The sequence below is a fragment of the Herpailurus yagouaroundi genome, unplaced genomic scaffold (genome assembly GCF_014898765.1).
Source record: "Herpailurus yagouaroundi ecotype Mexico unplaced genomic scaffold, PumYag 139, whole genome shotgun sequence".
NCBI lineage: Eukaryota > Metazoa > Chordata > Mammalia > Carnivora > Felidae > Herpailurus > Herpailurus yagouaroundi.
The window spans coordinates 84,639,164-84,666,008 of record NW_024412394.1 but is presented as its reverse complement, the minus strand read 5'-3'; the positions used below and the strand labels follow the sequence as shown (position 1 = coordinate 84,666,008).

The following is a 26,845-nucleotide window of genomic DNA, read 5'->3' as shown; positions in this document are numbered from 1 at the left end:
GTGTGTGTGTGTGTGTAGATATATACATATATCTACAATATATATATTTATTATATATATATATATATCCCCCTTCCTTCACTCCATGTCTGCCTATGCCACTATACCATTCATCAGGTTAGGAACAGTTTTTATTTGTTTGCTTGCTTTTTTAAATTTCCTATCATCTAGTTCAATATATTACATTAGTAATTACCCTTGAAATACAAAATACAAAAAGATTTAAAAATCTTCCACAAACAATTTATTGATATGTCCTATGTGCGGTAAATAGATATATGGTACCTCTTAGATTAGAATTTACTGTAAGCTGTAAAATAAAAAATCATCTTTTAAGAATTTTCTTATCAATCAAGTGGATCAGTAACTATTTCCAAAGCTCTTTAATGATATGGCAGTAATATGCAACAACAAATAGTAGGGGTTGACCCAGTTCTTTTGTACAGATAGTTGTAGTGGTTATTGCTAATCAGAATCCTGGAGTCTAAAATTAACAATGGCTATGAAGGGCAGCAATTAAGGTCATTTGTCTTCCAAATGAGGCAACGTAGGTTCCACTGGTAGTTTAAATTTACATACAGAGGGCATTCACACTATTATAAAGGGCAGTGGGGGCCCTGAAGGCATGTGTTCCAAAGCGCCAAGTCATTTTGAGTTTGTGATAGCAAATTATAGTTTGAGAAAAACTTTCCCCTTGCTATGTGAAGATGCATTTCCTAGCAACCTTTCTTCATTGATTAATTTTAAATTAAGAAGTACATCATCTTCCATGAAAGCATGGATAAAGAGGCTATTTTGGGCATATTTAAAAGACATTATTAAGCTTTCAAGCTGCTGAAGTTTGGTTATTTTAAAGGATTGATGTAGTCATAAGAATGATTCATGATGCCCACAGACATGTTCTGCTTTTGAAAAAAGGTTATTAGGGCCATAATGTCATCTGAACATCTCTGATGTTGCCTTCTTTGCCGGTGATTCAGGCTTGTCTCTGTCATTGGCAAGTACTTGTATTCATATATACACTGACAGACTTTTGATGAAAAAAAGTGAATTCCTTGTTTGCAGAGAAGCATTTATAGTCCTGAAGTTTACTACTCTGTAGTCTGCTGTTTGGTCAGAGAATTCACTGATTTTCTTCACAAAGATCCCCATGGAAACTAAACAAATAACTTACTTGAAAGGAGATAGGTTATTGGTTTTTCTCATTAAACCCACTGCTGAATTTTCATTAGTTCTAATCCATTTTCTTTCAAGATTAGACATTTAGGCCAGTTCTTATTTTCATGAATTGAATAAACTAAGTATGTTGAATTCTGTGTGCCTGTATATGTAGGTTGAGAAGCAGAAGTAAGTAATCATTCCACTTATACCAAAAAATTACCCCTGAGAATAAACCCAGGAAAATGACTGATGTAAAGGGGAAAGCCTACCTCCATTAAAAAAAAAAAAAAAACCCACAAAAGTTGTTAAATAAAGTGGCAGAGGTGACAATGATGATCGACTAATCTGATCAGGTTTATGTTTTAGTTTTTTCCCTTTTAAGTTCTATGAAAGTAATCTAGATAAAGTATGGAAGAATGTATCACTGACCCCAAACACTTTTAGACACCATAAAGTTTTGTATGTTTTATTTGCCATTTCAAATGTTCTTTCAAAGTGTTCTTTTAAAGCAAAGAATTTGGTAAGTCTTAAGTATTAACTTCACCTGTTTTGAACTTGCATTATGAAAGAAGATAATTTTCACTCATTCCCTTTCTCCCCTTCTCCTCACTGAAGTTGTTATAATCTATTTAGATTTTAGGTGGTTTGTATATTTCAGGGAAGCTTTACTTACAAGTATCCTCTACGATTTTTTTTTTAAGTTTATTTATTTTTGACAGAGACAGAGTATTAGCATGAGCTGGGGAGGGGCAGAGAGAGAGGGAGACACAGAATCCGAAGCAGGCTCTAGGCTCCAAGCTGTCAGCACAGAGCCCGACGCGGGTCTCGAACCCACCAACCGTGAGATCGTGACCTGAGCCGAAGTCAGACGCTTAACCGACTGAGCCACCCAGGCGCCCCCTCTACTATTTTTTATTCTTCAAAATCTGCACCTCAGCCTTCCTTCTGAGGCTCAAACTTATTTCTTAATCAAACAGAAACTACTGATAGAAATTCATTTTATATGAAAATTTAATGAGGATAGTCAAAAACAGGAGTACCATTTATTATTAAGAGTGCCATTTTACATATTTCAATATAATCTTTCCTTCTCCAGCACATTCTCAATTTTTAGCAAATCTGTGTAGAATGTAATGGTAATCGTTCTCTTCTTCTTTCAGGTGGCTGTACTTTTGATGATGGTCCAGGGGCCTGTGATTACCACCAGGATCTATATGATGACTTCGAATGGGTACATGTTAGTGCCCAAGAACCTCATTATCTGCCACCTGAGATGCCTCAAGGTGAGAATCAGTCTGTGTTCCCAATGTTGGGCGAATGGCTTTGGAATATGTAGCATTTTCTTGCTTTGGGTGTAACACAGTCATTTGTTATAGTAAACTACTGTGGTCAGGCTACTTCACCACATCTCAGAGCCTTATTGTTGACTTTGACTTTTCTTCGATAACTTTCTATAATCTTATGTTCAAGAATGCTCACTGTATCTTTGTTATTATCTCTGATTGGAAAAATAGAAGTATTTGTGTGTTTTTTTCCCCCAATTTAAAAAAGAAGCAAAATGGAAACAAAATCAAGGGGGGTACCTATAAAAGCAGAACAAACAAAATACTTTAAAAATAATCTAAGATGAAGATCAGCTCACTTCGTACTACTCAGTTGAATTATATAGGTTTAGTCCAATCAGACTGAAAGGAAGGATTTCTTTTCCATGATGGGGAGAAAACTTATCTCATTGTCACTCTGCTCTTGAGCATGGCAGTGGCTCTGGGGAGAGGCAGCCAGGAGACAAAAATATGTCCCTTGATTTCTGGTTTCGTGAAATAATACATCTTCTTACTGGTTAAGCCAGTTTGAGTTGTGTTTTCTCTTACTTGTGAAAAACACATTAGCATAGGGTATAATATGTACATATCATTTCATAGTACTATTATTTATTAGTACTACCAGACTAGAATATGTGCCTTTAATTCTACATATTAACTTGGGACTAATTCCAAGCTCTGTGTATATATGTTTAGCAGTAACTTATTAAATTGTAAAAATTGAAAATGTAAACAGGAATAATAAAATAAAATTGTAAAAAGCATGAACTATTTTCCTTCCAATATTTAGAAATAAGTACAATTTATAAATATATATTTTATGTAATCATGTGTATATAGTAGCATACAATCTAATGTTTAAAAATGTAATATATTAATATGCTGTGTAGTAAGATATAATCATATGTAATTGATAGGCCGATTATCTATTACTAATAACTTAAGTTTTAACACAGATTTTCAGTACCCTTATTATGTTATTTTAAAAATACTTTATAAATAATTTTCTACAAGTTGAGAAAGACCTTCCTATAGTGAGTGAATTTTAGATATGACCGTTTTAAAAAAAATTTTTTTTTCAACGTTTATTTATTTTTGGGACAGAGAGAGACAGAGCATGAATGGGGGAGGGGCAGAGAGAGAGGGAGACACAGAATCGGAAACAGGCTCCAGGCTCCGAGCCATCAGCCCAGAGCCTGACGCGGGGCTCGAACTCATGGACCGCGAGATCGTGACCTGGCTGAAGTCGGACGCCCAACCGACTGCGCCACCCAGGCGCCCCTAGATATGACCGTTTTAGACATAGATATTGCATATGAAAATGTCAATACAAGTGAAGCAAAGAAGCATATTTTACCAATAACATTTCTGCATTTACTAACCAATATGATTTAAAAAGCCAAAAAGTTAAATACATCAAGAATAAACAACAACACACAGCAAGTATACAAAGTAAACCGAACCAAACCTAAAAATTACATTTCCACATTATGGTTTGGAATATAGTAATTATATCCACTGAAAAGTTGTTTTATTGGTCCACACTGTAATGCGTGTATTGAGAGTAAGGTGAATTAAATCTGCTTTCTGTTTAAATTGTCACCTTCCATGGCTGAGTAGGCAAATAAATGGTTATCTCTGAAGCTGACCTGAGCCATATTTTCTTGCCAGAGGAAGAAATTGGTAGTAGGTGGCTGAAACCCTTTGCTTCTTATGTCTGACCCCTATGTGGTCAGCAGTCTACTTTAGTTTTGTATGTAGGTTTATGTTTTTCTTTGAAAGATACATAGCCTTATTTTCTTCGTACATTTTAATTAAAGAAACTTCTGTAACATTTCACTTGAGCTTTCTCTGTGGTATATTTAGAATTTTTTTTTAATATAAAATTAAAAGGGGTGGGCTGAGATGCACACATTTTGACTGTTTATCATCAGAGAATAATCAGAAAGATGTTGATTTATGGAAATGTTACCATTGTTAATTATCATTGAAGATGGATAATGAATAGCTGAAGAGATACTGCTCAGATGACCTTGTTGGCTCACCTTTGATGAACAGCTTAATCGGTGGTTACAGTACAGGATGATATGCACCGAAAATGAAAGTGTTTGAAATTCAGCCACATCTTCCAATTAATAGGACATTAAGTAATTAATCATGCAGAAGAGGGAAAAGGTCATGACTACTTTATTTTTGCCGAATGTGACTTGTATTTGGTCTTTAGGGAAAGTGAAATAAAGCACCCATGTGTATATTCTTCTTTTATTGTTCTCTTTTTACAAGAGAATCTGGTTTTTTTTTCCATTTTCCTTCTGATATTTCTTTAAAATACTCATTAGACATTGTTCATAAGTTATAAAAAAGGGAGATATTTATATTTATCCTATTACAATTTGGTGAATGATCCATTTATTTTCAAATATATAGTCAAGCATGCTGACTTGTTTCATTTATAAAAAAAAATAAACAAACAAAACTCCTCAAAAATTGGACAACCCTCAAGTAAGAAATCTAAGTGTCAGATACAAACTTGTTAGTGATCTACTGAACTCTCTAGACACTACTTGCACACTTTTTATTGGCTTTTGTTTATTGACCTTTTTGGACCGGAAACACAGAAGGGAAGAAGAAAGATAGGGTGGGCACATAGATTAGAATAAGAGAAGAATCAAGATGAATAGAAGACAAGAGGAAAGAAGAAAATTGTTTTCTAGAGACATACTGCTATCAATAATTGCTTCGAATGTTCTTCAGCAGTTGCTAGCCTCCACACTCCCTTTGTCAGTTGACAGTGATGGTGGCTGGAAGCCCTGTTAAGTTCATTAACAATAGTATGCAAAAGAGTGAATTTAGGCCATTTGGTATTAGGATAATGGCCAAAAATCATATGAAAATATGAGCATCTTCCCAACTCAGTCACCAAGAATATGTGAATTAAAACCACAATGAGAAACTGCTACATACTCAGCATAAAGATGGTAATCAAAATTTCAAGTGGTTGTAAGAGTATGGAGCAAGTGAAACTCTCATGTACTACTGGTTGGAGTATAAATCAGTACAAGTACTTTATACAACCTATTGATCCAGTAAATCCAATTTTGGGTATAAGCCCCGCAGAATTGAGTACACCTGTTCTACAAATGGCATGTGCAGAAATGCACCAGTATTTATAATAGTCCCAAATTGAAACAGTGCAAAGATGTCTGTCAACACTACAATGGATAAATAAGCTTTTATGATGATGCATTCATAAAAGGGAACATTACACAACAATGTGCATGAATGAACTATTGCAATATATGATATAGGTGAATTTCACAAACATAATCTTGAGGGAAAGAAAGTAGGCATGAAAGAATATGTACTGTATTTCATTTATATAAATTTCAAAAACAGGTAAAACTATTGATGATGTTGGAAGTCAGGGTTTTATTTACTTGCAGGAGGGGTTAGCAGGGGTGAGGGATTATTGGTGCCTGGAGAGTGGCATGAAGGGGCTTCTGGATGGGTAGTACTGTAGTTCTTGATCTGGGTGATGTTTTCACAGTTGTGCTCAAACTGAAAAAACCATAAACTTGTACAGTTGTGAACTCTGTACTTTTCTCTGTCTTATTTATTAATGAGAGTTGGCAAAAAAATAAAGCAAAATAATGAGTTGCAGCAAAGTGTTCACAGGGATGCTATGGGAAAACTGAACTAATAATTAAAAATGTTATAGATTAGGAGAAAAGATATATCATAGGAGATCTCAAATGGGCTCAAACTCTCTCCCACCATTCTGGATCCCTGCCCCAACATTCAAAGATAGTATGGTCTTTGAGCATCTGTGAGCCGTCGAAGTTCTCTTCCCTCTGCATAGACAGTTCTCCGTCCACTTATCCACTCACCAAATTCTTACACATTCTTACTGTCTACTCAGGTTCCCGCTGCACTGGGAAGATTTTTTCTGATTGGCTTGGAACTCTTCTATTTCTTCTATCCTCACATCCAAATATGTTTCCCACTGTACTTTCTACCTATTTCACTTGTAGCTATTACTATTCTAGTATCATCTTTGTATGTGTTATTCTGTCCACTATGCTGTAAGTCCTTCATAAACATAAACTGTTTTCATCTTTGATTTCCCAAGATGCCATTTCATTTTCCTTAGGCGAAAGTGTTAACAGACATAATGTGGTTTTAAATACTTTGATCAAGTATTAAACAAAAAAAGATTTTTTTCTTTCCCCTGCTAAAGATTTAATTGAATAAAAAATACCCCATGTCTTGAACATTACATTCAGTTCACATTTTAATGTAATTAGAAGACTTTACATAATTATTAATATTTGGCTTTTGCCTTTATAATCTTACCTGTTTATTTAAGATATAATTTTAAATGTTATTAATACTACCAAGAAGGAATTCCCTTTATTATTTGTCTCTCCCTCTCTCTTTTGTCTTTTGCACATCAAATTAATCCGAATCTTTACTCCTCAGAAGCCTGGAATGAGAATGAGAGATGTTGCATAGAACTAGAAATTATTCTTTGATCTCAAATTACCTCTGTGTCTGTGACTTTGTTTGTCAGATATTCTTTTATGCTTATGACCTCATGAAACAAACTCATTTCACCATTTTACTGTATGTTCTGTCCTAGATCTAAGAATAGGTATCATGATTGACATCTCAGTACTTTTATTGTGTTTATAACTGCTTTTTTTAAAATTTAACAGCTTTTTGTAAAGTGACTAATTAAATTTTAGTGTAGAGTCTTTAGAGAACCCATACGATAGTATTTCAAATTATGACTACATCATATCCCACCTTCAATTTGGTACTTTTCACTAACAATAATGTAAATCGCTATACTTTCTTCTATAAAATGCACATGCACTATGTGTATGGCAGAAAATAAAAGCCCTCTGTCATTAAATTTATCTGAAGACTGATGTAAGAAACCAATTCTCTTTTGTTATAATACCTAGTGAGGTGCGTTATTCAGCAGTTTAAGAACCTTCTGGATCTCAATTCTACCCCTTTGTCAAGACCCCCAAACTAAAATGTAGAGAACAAATACATTCCACAGAGAAGGGTGAGGAATGAACAATGCTATTAATAAATATGTCTTTATATTAATTTATTGCATTTAGAACTGTATATCCTTTTATTTTTTGAATCTCAGCATTTAAACTTGAATTATTAGCCAGATTGTTAAAATAAAGCTTGCCTTCTCCAAATATTTATTTGGAGAGACAAAACGTGTTTGTGTATTCAGTAGGGAATGTGCATGTGTCACATGATTTTGTGCCTGGCTTTCTTCTGATAGTGTGATGTAGTTAAAAATCAAATAAAACGTTGGGTTCCACAATTTGATTCATATGATAACATTTTATAGGTAATACAATTTCAGCTATGTTACGATGATAGTCTCTTAGTTTTATAACAGAAGACTTATAGTCATAATTTACTAAACAGTATTATGTATGCAGTGTATCACATTTTAATATACCTGAGGAGAAATTTCAAGGGAGTTTTTTGCATTGACTTACTATTTCTAACCTATAGTCTATCTCTCTGGGAACCGTAATCACTCATTAAAATGAGTGGATCACCTTGCCTAATATTTTGACCACTCTATTATAGGCAGTTGATAACAAGACACATGTTTCTACAAGGTCATAACTGCCAAAATCTCACACATCTGAATGAACGGAAGCAGTTGACAGCAAATTTACCAGAGTCAGAACATGATAGAGATTGTAGAATAATGTTATGTGTATGTGTAGAGATATTAAGTTGTAGTATTATGACTGGTTTTGTTTGTGTTAGAGGAATAGAGCAAATCAGGCCAAAATACTGGTTTGTTTTCTTTTTGTCATCTACTCATCATTGTCTCTTAATATGACTAAAGGTAGTGTGTATACGTGTGTGTGTGAAACTCTGTGGTGGTCCTAAGGAGAACTGAGAGATGGGTGGTAGAGGGGAGATGAAGGGCAGAGAGACATGGAGGAGAGAGAGGGAAAGGGTAAGAGAATATAGCTTAGCATAAGTCCATTAACACAGACGGGGAAACTTCTAAGTATCGGATATAGGCATTAGATTCTAAGAAGGTGACAGAGCCTGAAAACCCTACAAGTTCAAAACTGTAAGGTCATGCATCATTCTATGATTTTCAGTTTTTTTAAATAATAGACCTCTTATTTTGAAAATAATATTTCGCAGTGCTCAGATATGTAAAATCAACCACAATGAGCTAATGGTCCCAGAATCTGTTTGCTTTGTACTCCTACATCCCTACCCTTATTCCTTTCTTCACCACTCCAGCTCTGTCAAGATGGCTTCTGTGAAAAACACTTAGAGATAGAACTCTCCAAGAGACACTTGGAAAACAACAGGTTGGTGCACATTCAACACTTTTTCAGATAAGCATCTCTGAGATGAAGGTATTTACTACCATTAGCTATGGCTTATTGGGGGCTTAAGGGTTTTTACTTTACCAGGGACATGATATATTTTCTTAACCCTCACATGAACCTTACAAAATTAGTGACATTTTAGAGATCAGTGGAGTGAATAAATCCCAGGGATGGTTTGTCTGTCTAATAACAAAATTACTCTTGTCACAGAACCACTCTCCTCACAATTGTAGCTGATACATTTCCTTGAGTTGTCTATGGACATGTAGATCCACTATATAATGAGGTGTCTATTTTTATTTTTTACTGCTTCATCTAAAATACTATTTCTTTCCAAAACTTAAAAGTTTTAAGTGACTGTCTCTTAATCTTTGTCTGGAATGGGATCTGAGACTTGTTTGGAATGGCTGCTGGGCTTCAGAGTTTCCTACAAGATACTCTCATCCCCTAGGGAGATACTTTGTCCTTTCTTTGGTTTACCTGGATGTTATTTTTAGTTATTTGATGAACAGTTGCCTCATGTCTGTCTAAAGCAGCCTTTAGAAACACATATATTATCTGCTGTCTCATTAGAGCAGGTATGGCAGAAGAAAAATTCATAGACTGAAGGAACCAGACTAAAGTTTAGGGTTTGAAAATAATTTGATGACTTGGTTTGCAATGGGGTATTTTAGGACTAGAATTATGGGCTTATTTCAGTGTGTTCTTCCAAACCATGTTATCATGTATCTGTTGGTGTTTTTGCCCTCAGCACAGAGAAGATCGTTCACCACATTTGAGTTGCTTATTAAAAACAGTGGGAGTTAGAGGTAGTGCAGGGTCAGAGAGGGAAAGGCAGTAATGGACTACATCAAGGGTGAAACACTTCTTGAAGGCTGGTTTTTAATGTAAGGACTATTACCCTTGTGGACATAAATGCAGCGTGAAGAATGTCTAAATTACTGGGGACAGGAATGGCATGCTGGGATGGGAATATTTTCCTGATATTTCAGGTGCATAATGTGTCTAAGTTAGATATCTCCCAATATATCTCAGTGGAAGAAAAACAGGCTAGTATTAAAAAAAAAGAAAAAAATTAATACCGGTACCAGTGCTAGAGAATGTTCAACCTCCTAAATGAATTAGGGATAAGAATACAGAGTAATTTCAAAGACTATACAGGTACCTTTAATGTGTATCTTAAAATCAATACATAGTCCAAAGAAATAAAATTACTTTTCCTTGGGAGGAGTGTGACCCAAAGTATAGTTATGACCTTATACTCTCTGTCACCAAAAATAAACTTGCCTCATGAGGGCTAAGGAATTCTCGTTGGCAATCTCAGTTTAAAAGCTTATTATCGTTCAAACACGAGAATAATGCCAGGGGAAAAATATACAAAAAAAAAAAAAAAAGATAAGTGATTAGAGATTATTTAAAAATTTGTGATGTTAATTATCTCATATGGTGGATATTATGAAAAATACAGACCTATGCTTATATACTCAATTGTCATTACATAAAAAGATGCTTTTAAAATCTTGGAAGGTTTTCAGCTTTCAAACCTAACTTCTGCTGAGAGTCCTGTATGTTGACAGACGTCTCACCCCTCCCTCAAAGAGGAAATTATTGATTGGGAAATATCTCTCAACAAAAAGTGAATGTTTTATATATTCAGAGTACATGACACTTATAAATGCCAGGATCATCATGAACCCCTCACCCAAGGACATAGATTAAAGAGATATGCTGACCTATTTCTTGCAGTTGATGAGGTTAAATTAAATAAACAATTCCACAAATTTCATCAGGTTAACTATATATTTCTGTACCTTCTCCCTTCCCCCTGTTCTTAAATATATAGTGAATTAAGTAGGAAAGTAGAATGTCACATCTGACTATTCACAAGTTATGTTTTGAGAGTATGATTTTTATCCAAGCCAGGTTAGATGCTTTTCTGACCGCTTTTATCTAATCTCAGGTATTTTTTGAAATATGGCATTTCACTTAATTTTTATAAAAGCCCTTTGAGTATGTATTAACCTCACTCTATAGAAGAGGGAACTGAGGTTCAGAGAGGTTAGGTAAATGCCAGAGGTTTCAGGTCTTAGGAAAGCCAAGGTTAGGAATCCAAGTATGTAGACATAGAGGAGAAGAAGATCCAGCTTCTGAAATCTATATAAACAAGTATAAGTAGAGATCCTTCTTTAGAGACTGCAGAAAAAAGCTGCAGGGCTGACTTGGAAGTAGGGCCAAAGTTGTATCTTTTCTGCTTTCTCCAGCTCCAAGTAAGTAATGAAAAGCCCAAATTAAAAAGTCTGTAAACAATAAGGAAAGCTACATTCTCATAACAAATGGTCCAGGATTGGCTTTGTTGGATTTCTCTCTCTGCTCTTCCATTTTGATGGGTAATCTTCCTTTTTTTTTTTTTTTTTTGAAATTTTTTTAAAAGTTGAGAGAGAAAGAGAGAGAGAGAGAGAGAATGCACACAAGCGGGAGAGGGGCAGAGAGAGAGAGAGAATGCACACAAGTGGGGGAGGGGCAGAGAGAAAGAGAGAGAGAGAGAGAGAATGCACACAAGCGGGGGAGGGGCAGAGAGAGAGAGAGAGGGGGAGAGAAAGAATCCAAAGCAGACTCTGCACTGTCAGAGCAGAGCCCAACACGGGTTTCAAACCCATGAACCTGAGATCATGACCTGAGCTGAAACTAAGGGCTGGACGCCCAACCGATTGAGCCATCCAGGCCCCCCAATAGGTCATCTTTTTACCTCAGGCTAGCTCCTCTCAGGAGTGTCAGATCTGCAACTCTTCTAGATATTAACTTCAGAAATGAAGAAAAAGAGGTTGTCTCTTCATTATGTCTTTTTTAAAGCATAAAAAACTTTTTGGAGGTGCCCATTAACAGATTTATCATTTTGTCTAATTGGCCAAAATTATGGCACCTATCCATGCCGAAACTAATGAGTGAAGGGGGACAGTAAGGTGTGATTAGTTTCTACTTTCAGACCCATACTCCTCTCCCAGTTGGAACTGAGGTTGAAGTTAGTGCCAGTTTCCCCTGAGGTGCATGGCTGGCCAGATTATAGTGGAATACCGATGGGGTGGATATTGGGTAGGTAAACCACAGTGCCTGTTGCAGAACTATTTAATGCAGATATGGCAAAATGGATATGTAGGTAGTGGAATTTTGAAGCTATGGAATTTGGAAGAGTGGACAAATAGAGCATTTATTAGAGCAACCTGATAGTCTCTAATGCACTGTCAGCCTGGTGTCAGTTTTTCCTTGATTTCAAAGCGTTTATTGGATCTGAAACTTGAGAATTGGGAAATCTTCCTGCCGTCAGTAAATTTTTTTAAGCTTTCTCACCTGCAACTGTTACTAGTGAGAATTTTTTTTTTAACTCTCTCTTGTTTTGCTCTCCACTTTTATGACATGGAAGAAATAAGGTAACATACTTTATAAAAAACTCAAAACCTGAAAATGGGTCGAGTGTTATATAAATTGGATGAATGCATGCTAAAGATTGATTTAATTTATTAATGTAGGAACCAGCAGTATAGTAAAGCTGGTTCAAAAGACTATAGATAGGAACAAAGGAAGCATTTATAATTCACTGGAAGAAAGAATGCTGGGATAAGTTTCCTAGTTTTATACTAAAGAGATTAATGTCCAAGAGGGCAATAAATCTGAAACCTTTTAAGGTTATCTTTACTGTAAACAGAATTCATTTGCCTCTCTACTACATGAAATTTATTTGCATAATTATTATAAGTATCATTTGTGTTGCCATGAACTTTCTACAAATTAACATGTCTCACAGATTTATAAAATATTTTCATCAATAGTGAATAGTGACTCAGACAAAAGTACGTGCTCTTAGAATGAAGGACGTGCAGTTTTTTTTTGTCCACTTCCACGGTTTCTGCATTTTTATTGTCAACAGTTTCCTCTTATGATCATAAATACTCTTCAATGATAAATTCTTGTTAAAAACAATGACAAAAAAGATTTTCCTTTCCTTTCTTCTTCCTTTTTTTTGTCTGATTCATTCACATAGGTACAGCAAGAAGTGTTTCTTAACAAATATAAGCCTTGTATAATAAAATCAAAATATCTAATATCTAGTGCCATAGAGTGTTAAATAGTAAGGACAGAAAATTAACTAATGTTTGGGGATGTTAGAATCTAGGATTATATTTTTAATAACTTATATTACTTGAAAGTATTTTTTGAAATCTCTTATTTACTCCCTTCTATTCAGAAACTGAGAAACGAAACTCACATTATTCATCTCCATCGGATATCACCTGAAGTACCTGTAAATCTGGATGAATTTCTGTCTCTTTACGTCTCTCAAATCTGCTGAGATTCCTAGCCTGCCACAAATTGACCTTCCTTTCAAGTGAGAAACTATAGACTTAGACCAAATAATAGACCTGATGACCAGGAAGGTTTTGTTAGGTATTAGTTCCACATAATGTCACTTTGGAGGGTTATTATATATGTTTTAATAAAAGTTACTCTTAAATATAACATTCTATAAAATTTAAACATTTTGGTTACTCAGTTGATTTGTCAAATTATATTCTGGGAAAAAAGAAGAGCATATTCTTCTTGTATTTACCATGTTAACTTCTTTGCCATGAAAAAAAAAAAAAAACTTAGAAAAAGAGTGTATTCCTGAATATGAGGGGTCAGTAGGAACAAAATACCATTTCAGGTTCCATGAAAATATGGCTTAGAGATTAAGACCATTAAAAATATACCAATAATCTTCCAAACAAATCATTCCAATTAGAGTTCCCTTATCAGGTCCTTAAGTTATGCTTGACTAATTTGTTGTTTCTTGAATTTCGGGACTGCAATCTGTTTCAGGAAGTCATTCATCCTAGAAACTCTGGCTCTGGGTCCTGGTACATACAGTCTGGCTAATGTGTATTGTCAGCACTGAAGCTTATACCCCATGAGGCTAGTCCTTGAAGGCATTATAGTTAGAAGCATCTCCTGTAGTCCATTCATTCCATTGAGGACGTTAGTTGAGGGCCCAGTTTCTAGAGCCTATAGCTTATAGCAGAGTCTTCAGGCAAAGTGTAGGAGGAAAGCAGAAACCACTTGCTAGTAAGACTGAATGGCTGTAATTAACTTATTACACTGAACTTATTAAGATCGATTCATTATTTTAACAGGAAGAAAACAGAATTCCAGTCTGGCATTACTGTAATATTTGGCAGTAAAGCTTTAAAAAAAAAAATGTTACCAAAAGCCTGTCAAAACTTTGTCAACGCTAACAAAACTTTTAACACAGTTTGTTGCTTCTTGTTAGGACTCATTACTTGCAAGTGTTATGCTCCAAGTTAGGTAAATTTCTTTCTGCAAACTTGTTATAATTTGTTATATCCACTGAAAATTTGCTTTTCACAAATTTGTTTCTCATTCTGAAACAATCATACTTTTTTTCTAAGACAAAAGAACTGTCTTTTGCCTGGCGCATAATAAAACATTTTTTTTAATGTTTTATTTATTTTTGAGAGAGAGAGAGGGAGAGAGAGCTGAAGAGGGACAGAAGATCTGAAGCAGGCTCCAGGCTGACAGCAGCAAGCTTGGTGTGGGGCTCAAACCCACAAACTGCAAGACCATGACCTGAGCCAGTCAGATGCTCAACCAGCTGAGCCACCCAGGCGTCCCTTCCCTGGTGCATAAGAGATCGTCAGTTAGTTAATAAGCTTCTCCCACTTAATATCAAAGTCTGTTTCTGAAAATCAGGTATTCTGGGTGAAAATGCTAACAAGGAATCAATTTCTTATTATTTTAAATGGGAAAAATTGTAACCTGTGAGATGCTAGCCAAAATTCCTGGCCAGTTAATTAAAATGTAGCTAACAGACAGCATACAAAGTACATTTTCAAAGTAGGTGCTAAAGTTCATGCTTGATACATTGTTTCATGGTCCAAACAATTAGTATGATCCAAATAATTTAACTCACTATAGAGTTACTTCAAATGGAATACATTGCTTTGTGTTTACTGTATCTGCACACATGACATTTAAAGTGCTCTGAACTTTCCAATATTTATGCAGTTTTCATGTTTTACTAACTGTATTTGAATTCACAGTTCTTTCTCTGCATAGTTTAATTCATTTACTATGTAAAGTTTTTGAGTCATAAGTAAAAATATTTTTTCAGACAAAAAAAAATGTTCACCAAAAATGTTTGTATTGAGAGATGCCTCTATTAAGTTGGGTATTAGCCCAGAATCATTATATTGATAACAAATGTTCACCCTGTTGTGGGATACACCTGTGTGTGGTTGTCAAGACAAAGCCACTCTTCAATGAGAAAGGAATAAATCTTAGGGGCGCCTGGGTGGCTCAGTCGGTTAAGCGTCAGACCTCAGCTAAGGTCATGATCTCACAGTGGGGTTGGGCTCCGTGCTGACAGCCCAGAGCCGGAAGCCTGCTTCAGATTGTGTGTCTCCCTCTCTCTCTCTGCCCCTTCCCCATTTGCACTGTCCCTCTCTCTCTCTCTCTTCCTCAAAAATAAATAAATATTTAAAAAAGAAAGGAGTAAGTTTTAAAAAAGGAAAAAAAGTTCATTTGAAATGTTTGATCTATTTGTTGGTAATGGCCTATTAGGGTAGGAACATACTTCCTAAGTTCATAGTTACCAAAACGAATACATAATCCTTCTCTGAAATTGTTAAGAAATAAATTCAGTATTAATTGTAGATGGCATTTGGGTATTTAATTTGTTTTAAGGTTCTATTATTTACTCTGTACGGGGCTCAAAAATAACTAGGAATTACATAGAAAATAAAACTTTGTTTATTTGTTTTGAGCACATCCCTGGCTGTGATTTCTTCTTGACCTCTCTTTCGGGGAGAATTCCTCTGTCTTGTGATTTTGACTGAGTTTCTATCTTTTGTGTGTTTTGAAAGCTTGTTATGTTTCCTGCACCTAAGAATACTGCTGTATTAAAAAGGGGTCCCTCTCTGCCCTTCCCCCACTCGTGCTCTGTCTCTCTCCCCAAAATAAATGAACATAAAAAAATGAAAAGTACAATAAAAAAACACAAAAATAAAAAAAAATTGAAAGGGGTCATACACTGTCCAGGGCCTGGCACTTGAGGAAGTCTTTCCGGTGTATGCTGTGTGCACACCTACTGTTGAGGTTTTGCTGCTCTTTCCCACTGGTCAGTCCTCTGCAGAGCTCCTCCTTGTTTGCAGTGGGGAGTGTTTGGACCTTTAATTAAGTGTGCTTTGATGGATTTGTTAAAATAAGCCTCAGGGACTCCTTGGTGGCTCAGTCGATTAAGCATTGGACTCTTGTTTTCGGCTCAGGTCATGAGTCATGATCGTGGTTCGTGAGTTCAAGTCCTCTTTTGGGCCCTGCGCTGACAGAGAGGAGCCTGCTTGGGATTCTGTCTTCCTCTGTCTCTGCCCCTTCCCCTCTCTCTCTCTCTCTCTCTCTCTCTCTCTCTCTCTCTCTGTCTCTCTTTCAAAATAAATAAATAAACATTAAAAAATAATAAGCCTCACACCTGCCACGCTGTCTCCCTGCAACCGTGGAGATCCTCTGCCAGTCCTCCTATCAATTTACTGGATGTTCCAGGTGATCTGAGCTCAATACAAGCTGTGTTTGAAGGATGGGCAAAGCCCACGGTCTCCCTAATTCTCTGCCATCTTAACTCTCCCTGCAAATAAAAATTTGTTTAAACTGTAAAAGACTTTTGAATGTGATCCTGCTACTGATTGTGACTTAACGGTTTTGTGGCTTAAAGAAATGATATCTAAAACAATGCTAAAGGATATGCTAGCACTAGTAAAATGACATAGTTCTTGAAAATAGAGTTAAGAGACTGATACTTAAAATTAAGAATGACATGGAATAATACCACGGTTCACTTTTGTGCAGTTTAGTGCTGTGTTTGGCACTTGGATCAGCAGTAAATAATTGAGTGAATGACTCAAAATCCTTTTTCCTCCCAAGAATGCTTGTTTTTACTTTGTTTTTATGTTTGAATTACTCAAAACTGAAGCCCTGGAATGCTTCTCAATTTAGCTGAGCTTAATGGCACTGCTGTATTCACATAGCTAATGATATACGTAAAAATAAAAAGTAGTCTGTTTCTGTGTGTTAATTCAAAAGAAACATAAAATACCCTAAGAAGTCCTGTTAGAGCAAAAATACAGTTGAGAATATAAACAGCAGATACTTTTCCTTGCTTTTTGTGCAAGAGCAGTTGCCTATCATGAATAAATATGTCACATGACAAGTTATGTTCCTGTTAAGAACACTGCCATCAACATAGAATGACTCAAAATCTTTAAAAAATCTGAAATTTCCTCAACTTATTTTCTTGAGAGCATATATCAATTACCTTGAAGTTCAGATTATTTTTGAATGCATAAATAGAAGGAATGAGAATATTGATGGAAAAGAAAAAAGGGGATGTTTATGACACGATGAATTGACTATTGTTAATGTATTCTGCTATTTCTAAATTGGCCTTTTTAAGCATTTCCATGAAGAGGAATGGGGTGGCTCTAGTTTGTCTGATGGTCTGAGTGAGTTGAACTCCAGCCCTGTTTTATTCCCTCCTCTTTCCGTATGTAGAAATGATTTCTGGTGCTTTTTCTTCTCACCTTTTTCACTACACATTTTTTAATGGTTAACACTGTAATACTATTTCATTGTTCCTGTTTATGTTTCTTCTGTGTGCTATGTGAAATCTTTGGAATTGTAGATTTTTGTGGCTGTATTGGAAGATAAGATTTCATGTTCATGTTTTATAGATTAACTTGGCTATTGAGAGTATAATTGTGCCAGTGAAATTTTGCTCTGTGTGATAGACATTGAGTTTGTTTGCTTGTTTGTTTTAACTGGATTTCACAGGTAGATTCATTACCAGTGAAATCAAGAAACAAGAGTCTTCTTAGCTTGGTAGAGGTGACTGTTGCTTCTGTTCTTTTACTCAAAACTAAAATCAATGAAGACAATAAGCCAGTGGGAAGAGCTGACTGTTGCTATTATAGGTCACATTCCTCAAACTAAGTCCAGACTTCTCTGGTCTCACTGTTTATGTAAACCCTTTGTACTGGACTCCATTTAAAAAAATAAGACAAGCTTTCATGTTAATTCTCTTATTTATGCAGGCCGAGCAATTTTTTACTGGACTAATTACAGTGGTCCAAAAGTTATTTGGAATTTCAAATGCTCTATATCTGTGTTTAGAAAGTAGACACATACATGCCCCAGGAAATCATTCAAGTGGAATGAATGAGGAGAAATGAGTTGTCAACAAAAACAATTTATAATTTTCATATAGATTTCCTTCATGCTGAGTTTAAGCATTTACTACCTTTTTTTTTTTAATGGACTCTTGGCTGCACATGGTTATACTATAATACTGTAATAATAACGGGATGCCATAATATAAGACATGTTCCTTTGTGTTCAGATTTCCTTGTATTTTGATACATGAAGTCACCAAATTCAGTGTGTTGTGTAAACTGTTCGAGTGGTAGCAGCAGAACTCAAAATGAGTTTCCATTGTATCTAAAACAGACCTTAGAGATTATCTCTAATTTAACCTTTCATTTTACAAATAAAATAGTATAAAAATAAATAAACTGACACAGGAACCAGAGTAACCTGACTTCAAATCCAGGTTCTACTGCTTGCTGTTTGGTTATGACATAAAATCTTCTTGAGCTTGCATTTCATGTCAATAAATTAGAAATAATGTCTCTCTTTCAATTTTGTTGTACCAGGAAAGGAAATAATGTTTGTTCAGTATCTGCTATTATCTAGCATGTACTTGATACTGAATAAATATGATTTCTTTCTCCTGGCCCAAGGTGACATGGCTGGTTAGTAATCTCATTAATCTGTAAGAAATTGATTTGAATTCCTTTCACTTACTTTTTTTAGCAGAAATAAATTGCATTCCCAATTATAATTTTTCAGCAGCTCGTTAGGAATTATTTGATGTCCAATTCAGAAAATTACCTTTCCTACATAACTGTTCACTGAAGGCAGGTGCTTTGTACTATGACACATAACGATGTCTGGGAATGATTTCCATAGAACACTATTGTAGGTAACTTGAACTTTCAAATATTATTCTTAACAAAGATAGGATATTTAAGACATGGAATCACTCGGGAAAGGGTTTATTATTTCTCAACTCTTTAAGGCCTTTTACACATTATTATTCTTTTTCATTTGGCTTACTGAATTGCTGTGAGATCATTATTACTGCAATATTTTAAAAATGAAATACATCATTTTAATTTGTATTTTATTTAATGTTGAAAGTAGCTTCAGCCAATAATGTCATAAAAGCATAGAAGACATGCGACAATATTTGAAACATGGAGAAATGGGAAAAATGGTAAAAGTACCTCATGCTCCAAAAACCAAGTGTCTGTTACTATACAAATATCTTCAAGCAAGCACCAGAAAATATCTAGATTTGAAAAATTGAATATGAATCTAAATCTGACACAGGAACCCGACAAGCGATGGCTTCTTGTAATTTTTAAATCTGGATTTTTCTATCATGCAGACTGATTTTAGTTTCACAGAACTTGTATGCGTACCCATATCTACATATTTGGGAAAATATTTAACCTTTTTTCACAGACTAGATATGCCTAGGTTGTCAATTGTGAGTTCTTGTTCTCATGAAAAAAATAGCTTATGTTGGTTCTTTTGCCTTCATTCGCTCTTTAAAGAGTGAGAAAGGGTAAGTTCAATTTTCTCTGCCCTTTATATATCTCATCTACATATTATGTTAGTGAATTTTTAGAGGTTTTCAAACTCTTGAAAAGTGTTACGTGTTTTTGCTTGTCTCTATCTGTGTCTAGGTATGTTTCTGTGTATGTGGTTTTATCTATCTGTGCATCTGTATATATGTGATTTTCTGGAAAATATTCTACACTGAATATTAGATAAGTCACACAGAATAGTACAGAATTCTTTAGAGTCCAGCATTGGAGAGTTCTCCAAGGGACAGTCCTTAGAGGAAGGTTGAGTTCTAGTGGGGAACAAAACTTGTACTTCGTTCACCTCTTAGTCTGGTGTCTTGTACTGACTCAAAGATCATGTCTTTCTACAGAGCTCTCTCCTTTTTCCCTTGAATTTCATCTCCACTGCTTCAAAGAGAGTCATATCCAGAATTAAAAGGTTTTAAAATCTTTTATTTTCAAAGGATTTGTCTCTGAATATTTTCCCTCCCAAGAATATAATATGTGTAGGTTATTTCTGTTACTAGATTAACTCATTTTTTGATATTCTTCTTGCCTCGCAGTGTTGGGATTGAAGTCCCATCTGCAGGGCTTTACATACAGTATGAACAGGAGTTAGGACATCCCTTTCCTACTTTTTCTTCCATGCACTTACTGTTGTCTGTTGGAAAGCTTAGATAAATTACTTTGAGCCTCATTGTGTTCTCCATTTCCTATAACTCACTGGAAAAGCCACAGTATAAACAAAATAAACAAGCATTAAAGTATCATTAAGCAACAAAATATTAAAGAGCAAATATTATTAAATGACAAAATGAGCCCCAGGAAGCTTTCTCTCCACTCCGTGAAGTGAATTCCCTGGAATTCCAAAGCTTTTCCTCCCTGATCTAGCCAACTAGTTAGTGTTAGAGAAGAACATATGACTTATGAAACATTTTCCAAGAGTCTGAGAATATCTGCAACCTGTAATGGGTTTGATATTTTGGGGAGATCTACCCAATGCCTTATGGAGAAAGGAAGGAAGAAAATATGGTTGAAGCATATTTTACCAAAAGATTATTTTAGGACTCAGGCTCTAGATTCTAACACTTATGACTTGGATATACATCCACATGATTTGGAGAATGGTTCTCTTTTTGAAGATAAAATCAAGAAGTTAATAGTTGTCTTTCCTTTCCCAGAGGGTACTTGTGAGGACCAAAGTAATCTATGGTAGTGAACATAGTGAACATACTTTGAAAACAGTGAACGTAGATTTTAATAAGCCAACGAATAAGAAGTGTATCGTGTTGGTTATGTAAATGGATTGGACCTTGTATCTTTAATTATTCCATGTCATGTTGCTAGTCAGTACTTCAAAAAATGAGAGTGAATTACATGGTCACAGCATGCATTGTGTATCTTTAATTGATTGATAGTATTGTATTCCATGACAACAGGTAGCAATGGCAGAGTGTAGAGAGACAGTAACAAGCAACAGCCAGGTACACTGGAGTATGTGGCAATAAAGTGGCTGGAATAGGGAGTGGAATAGCTGAGTTCCAAAAAGAACAGAGTTGAGCTTTTAGTCAGAAACTAGACAGACTAATAGAAGAATGTCAGGGAGGGGTGCTTTGGTAGCTCAGTTGATTAAGCCTCTGACTCTGGATTTCAGCTCATGATCTCATGATTCATGGGTTCAAGCCCCTATTGGGCTCTGTGCTGATAGTGAAGAGCCTGTTTGGGATTCTCTTTCTCTCTCTCTCTCTCTGCACGTCTCCCCCCCAATAAATAAATAAACTTAAAAAGAAAAAGAATATCAGAGAGATGAGGAAGGTGGCCAATAAGTAGGTACTGTGTTTTGACACTTTCTTGTCCTAATAGTGCCAACAATAGTACTTTACTGTGGTAAATATTCAATAATTAAAATAGCCTCTTAAAGCTTAGTCTTTAAGGTCATTTTAGCCATAACAAGTAACTCATCATTTCATTCTGTTGTTTTCAATCTTATTTGAACTTAGTGTAACAGTTCTACTGGAATGGAGGTAAAGGTAGAAGATAATTATATACAGACAAAAATAGCATTTGAAAAGAGAAAATAGATGACACCAGAAAGTGACAAAATTCCGCTCTGTAAAATTTATCCCAAAGTGAAATATATATAATTTCTAGTTACATAGTGTAGTTCACATGAAATTCTTTGGGCTTCTTTGAAAAAGAGATTCTACATATACATTAATAGCAATTATTTTGGAGTCTAGGCTTTATGTTCAGATCCCTGAAAGATATTTTTTTTTCAAGATTTCTTCTCTATTTCTATTTGTAGAAATTTGTCATGCTCATTTTTCTCTAATTTTAAAGCTAGTACATGCATAGTGTGCAAATATTCAAATAAATCAGAAAACCATTTAAAAATCACCCATAAGTCCAAAACCAAGAGAAAACTACTCTCCATATTTCAATGTTCTTTTTATCCACCCCCACCATGAGAGTCTGTATTTGTGTGTATATGGTGTTTGTGTGTACATCTCTGTATATGTGTATGTATGCTTATGTAATGAAATCATGACCATATAGCATATGAGTCTTTTCCTTTTTTGTTATGTAATATATCATTTCCTCATCTTTTAAGATAATTTTGATATGGATGACATATAAAGACTCTTTATCATATAAAGGTGGCACATATAATTTAAAATTTCCATAGTGATAGGCATATATTGTATCTTCTTTCTTCTGTCATAATTAACACTGCAGTAAATATCCAAAACTTTTATGGTGTTCAATTGTTACCTTTGAGAAGGTTGTTTCAATAGGACCTATGTAGTGTTGTTCAGAGTCAAATGATAACATATCTATTTATCTTACTTTACTATATTTACTCTCTACTACATAAATGCAATAATTTCTTAATATATAAATGAAAGTAATTTATAATCCATATTTATTGAAATAAGTTTCACTTTAACATGTGTAGTTAATTTGATATATTTCTGTAAAGATTTGTGCATTCTCAAAGGCACACCGCGTCCACAGATTACATCTGTGGCATGATTCCTGACTGTATTGGGGTTAAACAGAGCAAGAAATAAGACTTCTTTTTCACGTTAAGAAAGGAAGAGTTTTAATGTGTTTAAAATACAACCTAATTTATATGCTTATAACAGTTCTGAAGTTGATTAAAGTCTGTAGAGTGAATGAAAATTGCATGTAGTTCTCATTTTAGTTGACCTTCCATGTTAATTAGGACATTTTTTCATTTATTTTGGAGCTAAGTACGTTTTCTTTGTCTAGTAAACTTTGATTCTGCTTCTTTGGCTTCTTCTTCCTTTAATGAAGTTGGTCACTTTTCGATTTCTTTTAACTTTCCTCAAGATTTTGAATAACAAATCAAAGTACTGTGACGGAGATAATTTAGTCAGTTTTAGTAACCTATACTTGCCAATTCATTTATTCACTTAAATATCTATTTAATAGTATATGTGTCAGCCATTCTTACAGGCACTTGGGAAATTCATGAGTAAAACAGATGAAGTTCCTTGCCATCGAGGAGCTTCTATTTTGAACATTTTTTTTTTTCAACGTTTATTTATTTTTGGGACAGAGAGAGACAGATCATGAACGGGGGAGGGGCAGAGAGAGAGGGAGACACAGAATCTGAAACAGGCTCCAGGCTCTGAGCCATCAGCCCAGAGCCCGACGCGGGGCTCGAACCCACGGACCGCGAGATCGTGACCTGGCTGAAGTCGGACGTTTAACCGACTGCACCACCCAGGCGCCCCGAGGAGCTCCTATTTTGATGGGAAGAAAGATAATAAAAAGTTGGAAGTAAAATATACAAATATGGAGAAAACTAAAGACTTACAAGAGTGTGACAGAGCAAGCCATGCTAAAGTCTAGGGGAAAAGCATTCCAGGCAGAGGGGTTAGCGAGTGGGAGATCTCTGAAGGAGGAGCATATCAGTGTGTGAGAGCAGTAACTTGGCCAGTTTGGCTGAAGGACAATGAGTGTGAGGGTTGAGTAGGAGATAAGGCTAGGGTAGTAACAGTGATCCTGTAGGCTCATTGGCAGGACTTTGCAAGGTTTTTTTCTTTTTGTTTGTTTCTTTGTTTTATAATGTTTGTATTTATTTTTGAAGGAGAGAGAGACGAGCATGAGCTGGGGAGGAGCAGAGAGAGAGGGAGACATAGAATTTGAAGCAGGCTCCAGGCTCTAAGCTGTCAGCACAGAGCCCGATGCGGGGCTTGAACTCACGAACTGTGAGATCATCACCTAAGCCGAAGTTGGATGCTTAACCGACTGAGCCACCCAGGCGCCCCAGGACTTTGCAAGGTTTTAAGTGGAGTGATGTGATTTAACTTCTGCCTTGGCAGGGTCAAAGTGACTATGGGATGTGAAGAATAGATATGGTGATGTAGCAAGAGTAGTAATGGGGAGACCAGTGGGAAGCTGATGTGATAATACAGGTGACTTGGGACTTGGTAATTATGACTTGGAACCAGGCTGTGATCAAAAGAGATGTTTCAGCATTACGGTTAATGGGATTGAGTGACAGATTGGATTCATGGTGTTGAGTATGAATAAAAAAGTTTCTGGCCTGAGCACTTAGAAGGATGGATTAGATATGAACTAGAATGGGTGTGAATGTAGGAGGAGTTGGGTTTTAGAGATGTTAAATTTGAAATACTTATTTGATATCCAAGTCTGATATTCAGGGAGAGGACTATTTGCGAGTCTTTGGTATATAGATGATATGTGAAACCATGAAACTAGATGAGATCACAATGGTAGATATGAATAGAGTGCAGAAGAGTCCCAAGGACTGAACTAAGCATTATTCCAATGTCTAGAGTCAAATATGAGGAGAAATATACAATGGAAACTAACCAGTAGTGGTCTGTTTCATAAGAGGAATATGTACCATATTGACAAATACAGCAACGGATATTGAGAATGATGAAGGTGAACTTAGTGTAGAATAGAATTAAATATCTGTATACTTTTCTGTCTTTATCAATAAAAGAAGGAAAATGATAGGAAATAAGATGTGAGATTAATATTTAGATATACACTGGAGAGGTCCTGGAAAATTGAAAGACGGGGACTATATATTTGTTTCTGAGGTTTTTTTTTTTTTTTATATAGCAAGAGAAAAAAATGAAATACAATTAATTGCAACATATGATAAATGACAAACATGCAATAGAAAGACGTTTGTTACTCAAAAGAATGATAAATATTTCAAATACTGAGATTCAGGGATATCCATAGGCAGGCAAAAGATTTGTCTCACACATAAATTTGGATTTACCACTAACAAAAGGCTGAACACATGGTGGAGAAGCCCATATTCTAGACTACTATACATGGACACATACATAAAGTTGCCTGTAATAATTTGTAATGTTTTATTACTAGCATGGAGAAGAATTAGGATACTAGGTCTAGAAGGAAGATGATTTTAAGTAGCATTTAGGGAATATTTTAAGACAGTTATGGAATGCTGGTTCTCAGAGCTGACTGCATTTTAGAATAATGGAGTTCTTTATAAAGGACCAATGCCACACTCCCAGAAATTTTTGTTTAATTGGTTTGAATTAGGGTCAAGGCATAGATATTTATTTTAAGTCCCCCAGGTGATTCTAAGAGCAACACCAAAGGAATAAAAATCAAAGTAATGGAAGCAAAGGAATTGCTTATGTGTGTGTTTTGTGTAAACCATTTCTAGCACTTTGTAATATGATGAGTCATTCTGTTTTTGTTTATAGAGGTATTGCATATGCATAGTGCCTGATTGATGTATATATACTGCACATCAAAATATGAATTAACATAACTGTGTAGGGATAAAGTCTAAGGCTTAAACCTTGAAATTATATTTAAGCATATGATCATTTGGTGAAAGATTTAAAAAATTAGATGTGCCTCCCTGGCTCAGTCGGTGAAACGTCTGACTTCAGCTCAGGTCATGATCTTGCTGTTCGTGGTTTTGAGCCCCGCATTGGGTTTTGTGCTGACAGCTCAGAGCCTGGAGCCTGCTTCAGATTCTGTCTCTGTCTCTCTGTTTCTCTGTCTCTCTTTCCCTGTCTCCTTCCCCGCCTCCCCCCATGCTCTCTCTCTCTCAAAAATAAACATTAAAATTTTTTAAATAAAAAAATAAAAATTGTACATGAATAAATCAAGTTGGTTGGTTGACTAGCAGCCTTAGTACAAAAATTTTGGTGTGTTACTTTATCAATGGTGATAAAGCCATGGTGTACCATGTACTCCTTATTGGACTCGGAAGTACTAACCAAAAATATATTACAGTGTTTTCAGTCTTGAGTCACCATTTCCTGTCTTGAAATTATTTCTCTCATTATTTTTCATCATATTAAGTGTATGGTGTATCCATATGATATTATATATACACCCAAATCTATATATACATATATACCAGTATTTTATGTTCATTTCCCATTCTACGTTTCTATTGAAAATGTAGCAAGATAGAGGGAAAAAATTCAGGACACTGATTTACCAGAAATGTCTTTGTGACATACCAGGAAGCTAGACATACTCTTCTGAGAGCAGGGTAGGGACCTATTCTATGTCACATGGAGTGTCAATCATATCAGTCATTTATGCTCGTCAGAGTATCATGTGTGAGCACTGATATATACAACCTAATTAAAATCGTCTATCCTCATTATCATTATCTGTCGTCAGTAACTTAAAACCCAGTAGGAAAACCCAGCTCCTGATAGCCTTATCTGGTAACTTTTTAGCTCCTTGGAAATTCTCTTCAAGAGTTAAATGAACAATGTATACAGTGTGCCTACTGTACCCCTGTCACTTTTCATTTGTTTTTCCCGGATACATTGAATGTTGGAGTGGGCTGAAGCCTCACATTTGACTCGATTCTTTTGTTCTTGGATGATTTCGTGGGTGAACATAGTTCTAACCATCACATCCGAAGCTAACTGGATAGGACTGAGATAACAGGGAGGAGCCTAGGACAACCGGGCCAATGTTCATTCCATGTAGCTGTATTTCCCCCAGAGTTTTTAATCTCTAAGCATTTTTCCTTCCAGTAAAATGCCAGTGAGCTCACACATCAGACGGGTTCATTAAAGAGCTGAGAATTTGGGATGAAAAATGAAATCTGGAATGGATGGTTTTTTGGGCGATTAAGTACACATATACTTGTTATTTGGGGAAGCAAAGGTTGTTGCTTGGTTGGGTGAGTTAGTGATTAGGGTGCTCCCAGTATCCCAGT

At 35.5% G+C, this 26,845-nt stretch overlaps 1 protein-coding gene across 10 annotated transcripts in view; it reads left to right on the top strand.

Annotated features, from left to right (window-relative positions):
- The window catches only part of PTPRK (protein tyrosine phosphatase receptor type K), a 571,648-nt gene that overhangs the window by 137,441 nt on the left and 407,362 nt on the right, over positions 1–26,845 (top strand). For all 10 annotated transcript variants that reach the window (XM_040474594.1, XM_040474593.1, XM_040474592.1 and 7 more), the window contains exon 2: positions 2,322–2,444. In XM_040474594.1, coding sequence (XP_040330528.1) covers positions 2,322–2,444 — 123 coding nt within the window. The remainder of the gene's footprint in view (positions 1–2,321; positions 2,445–26,845) is intronic.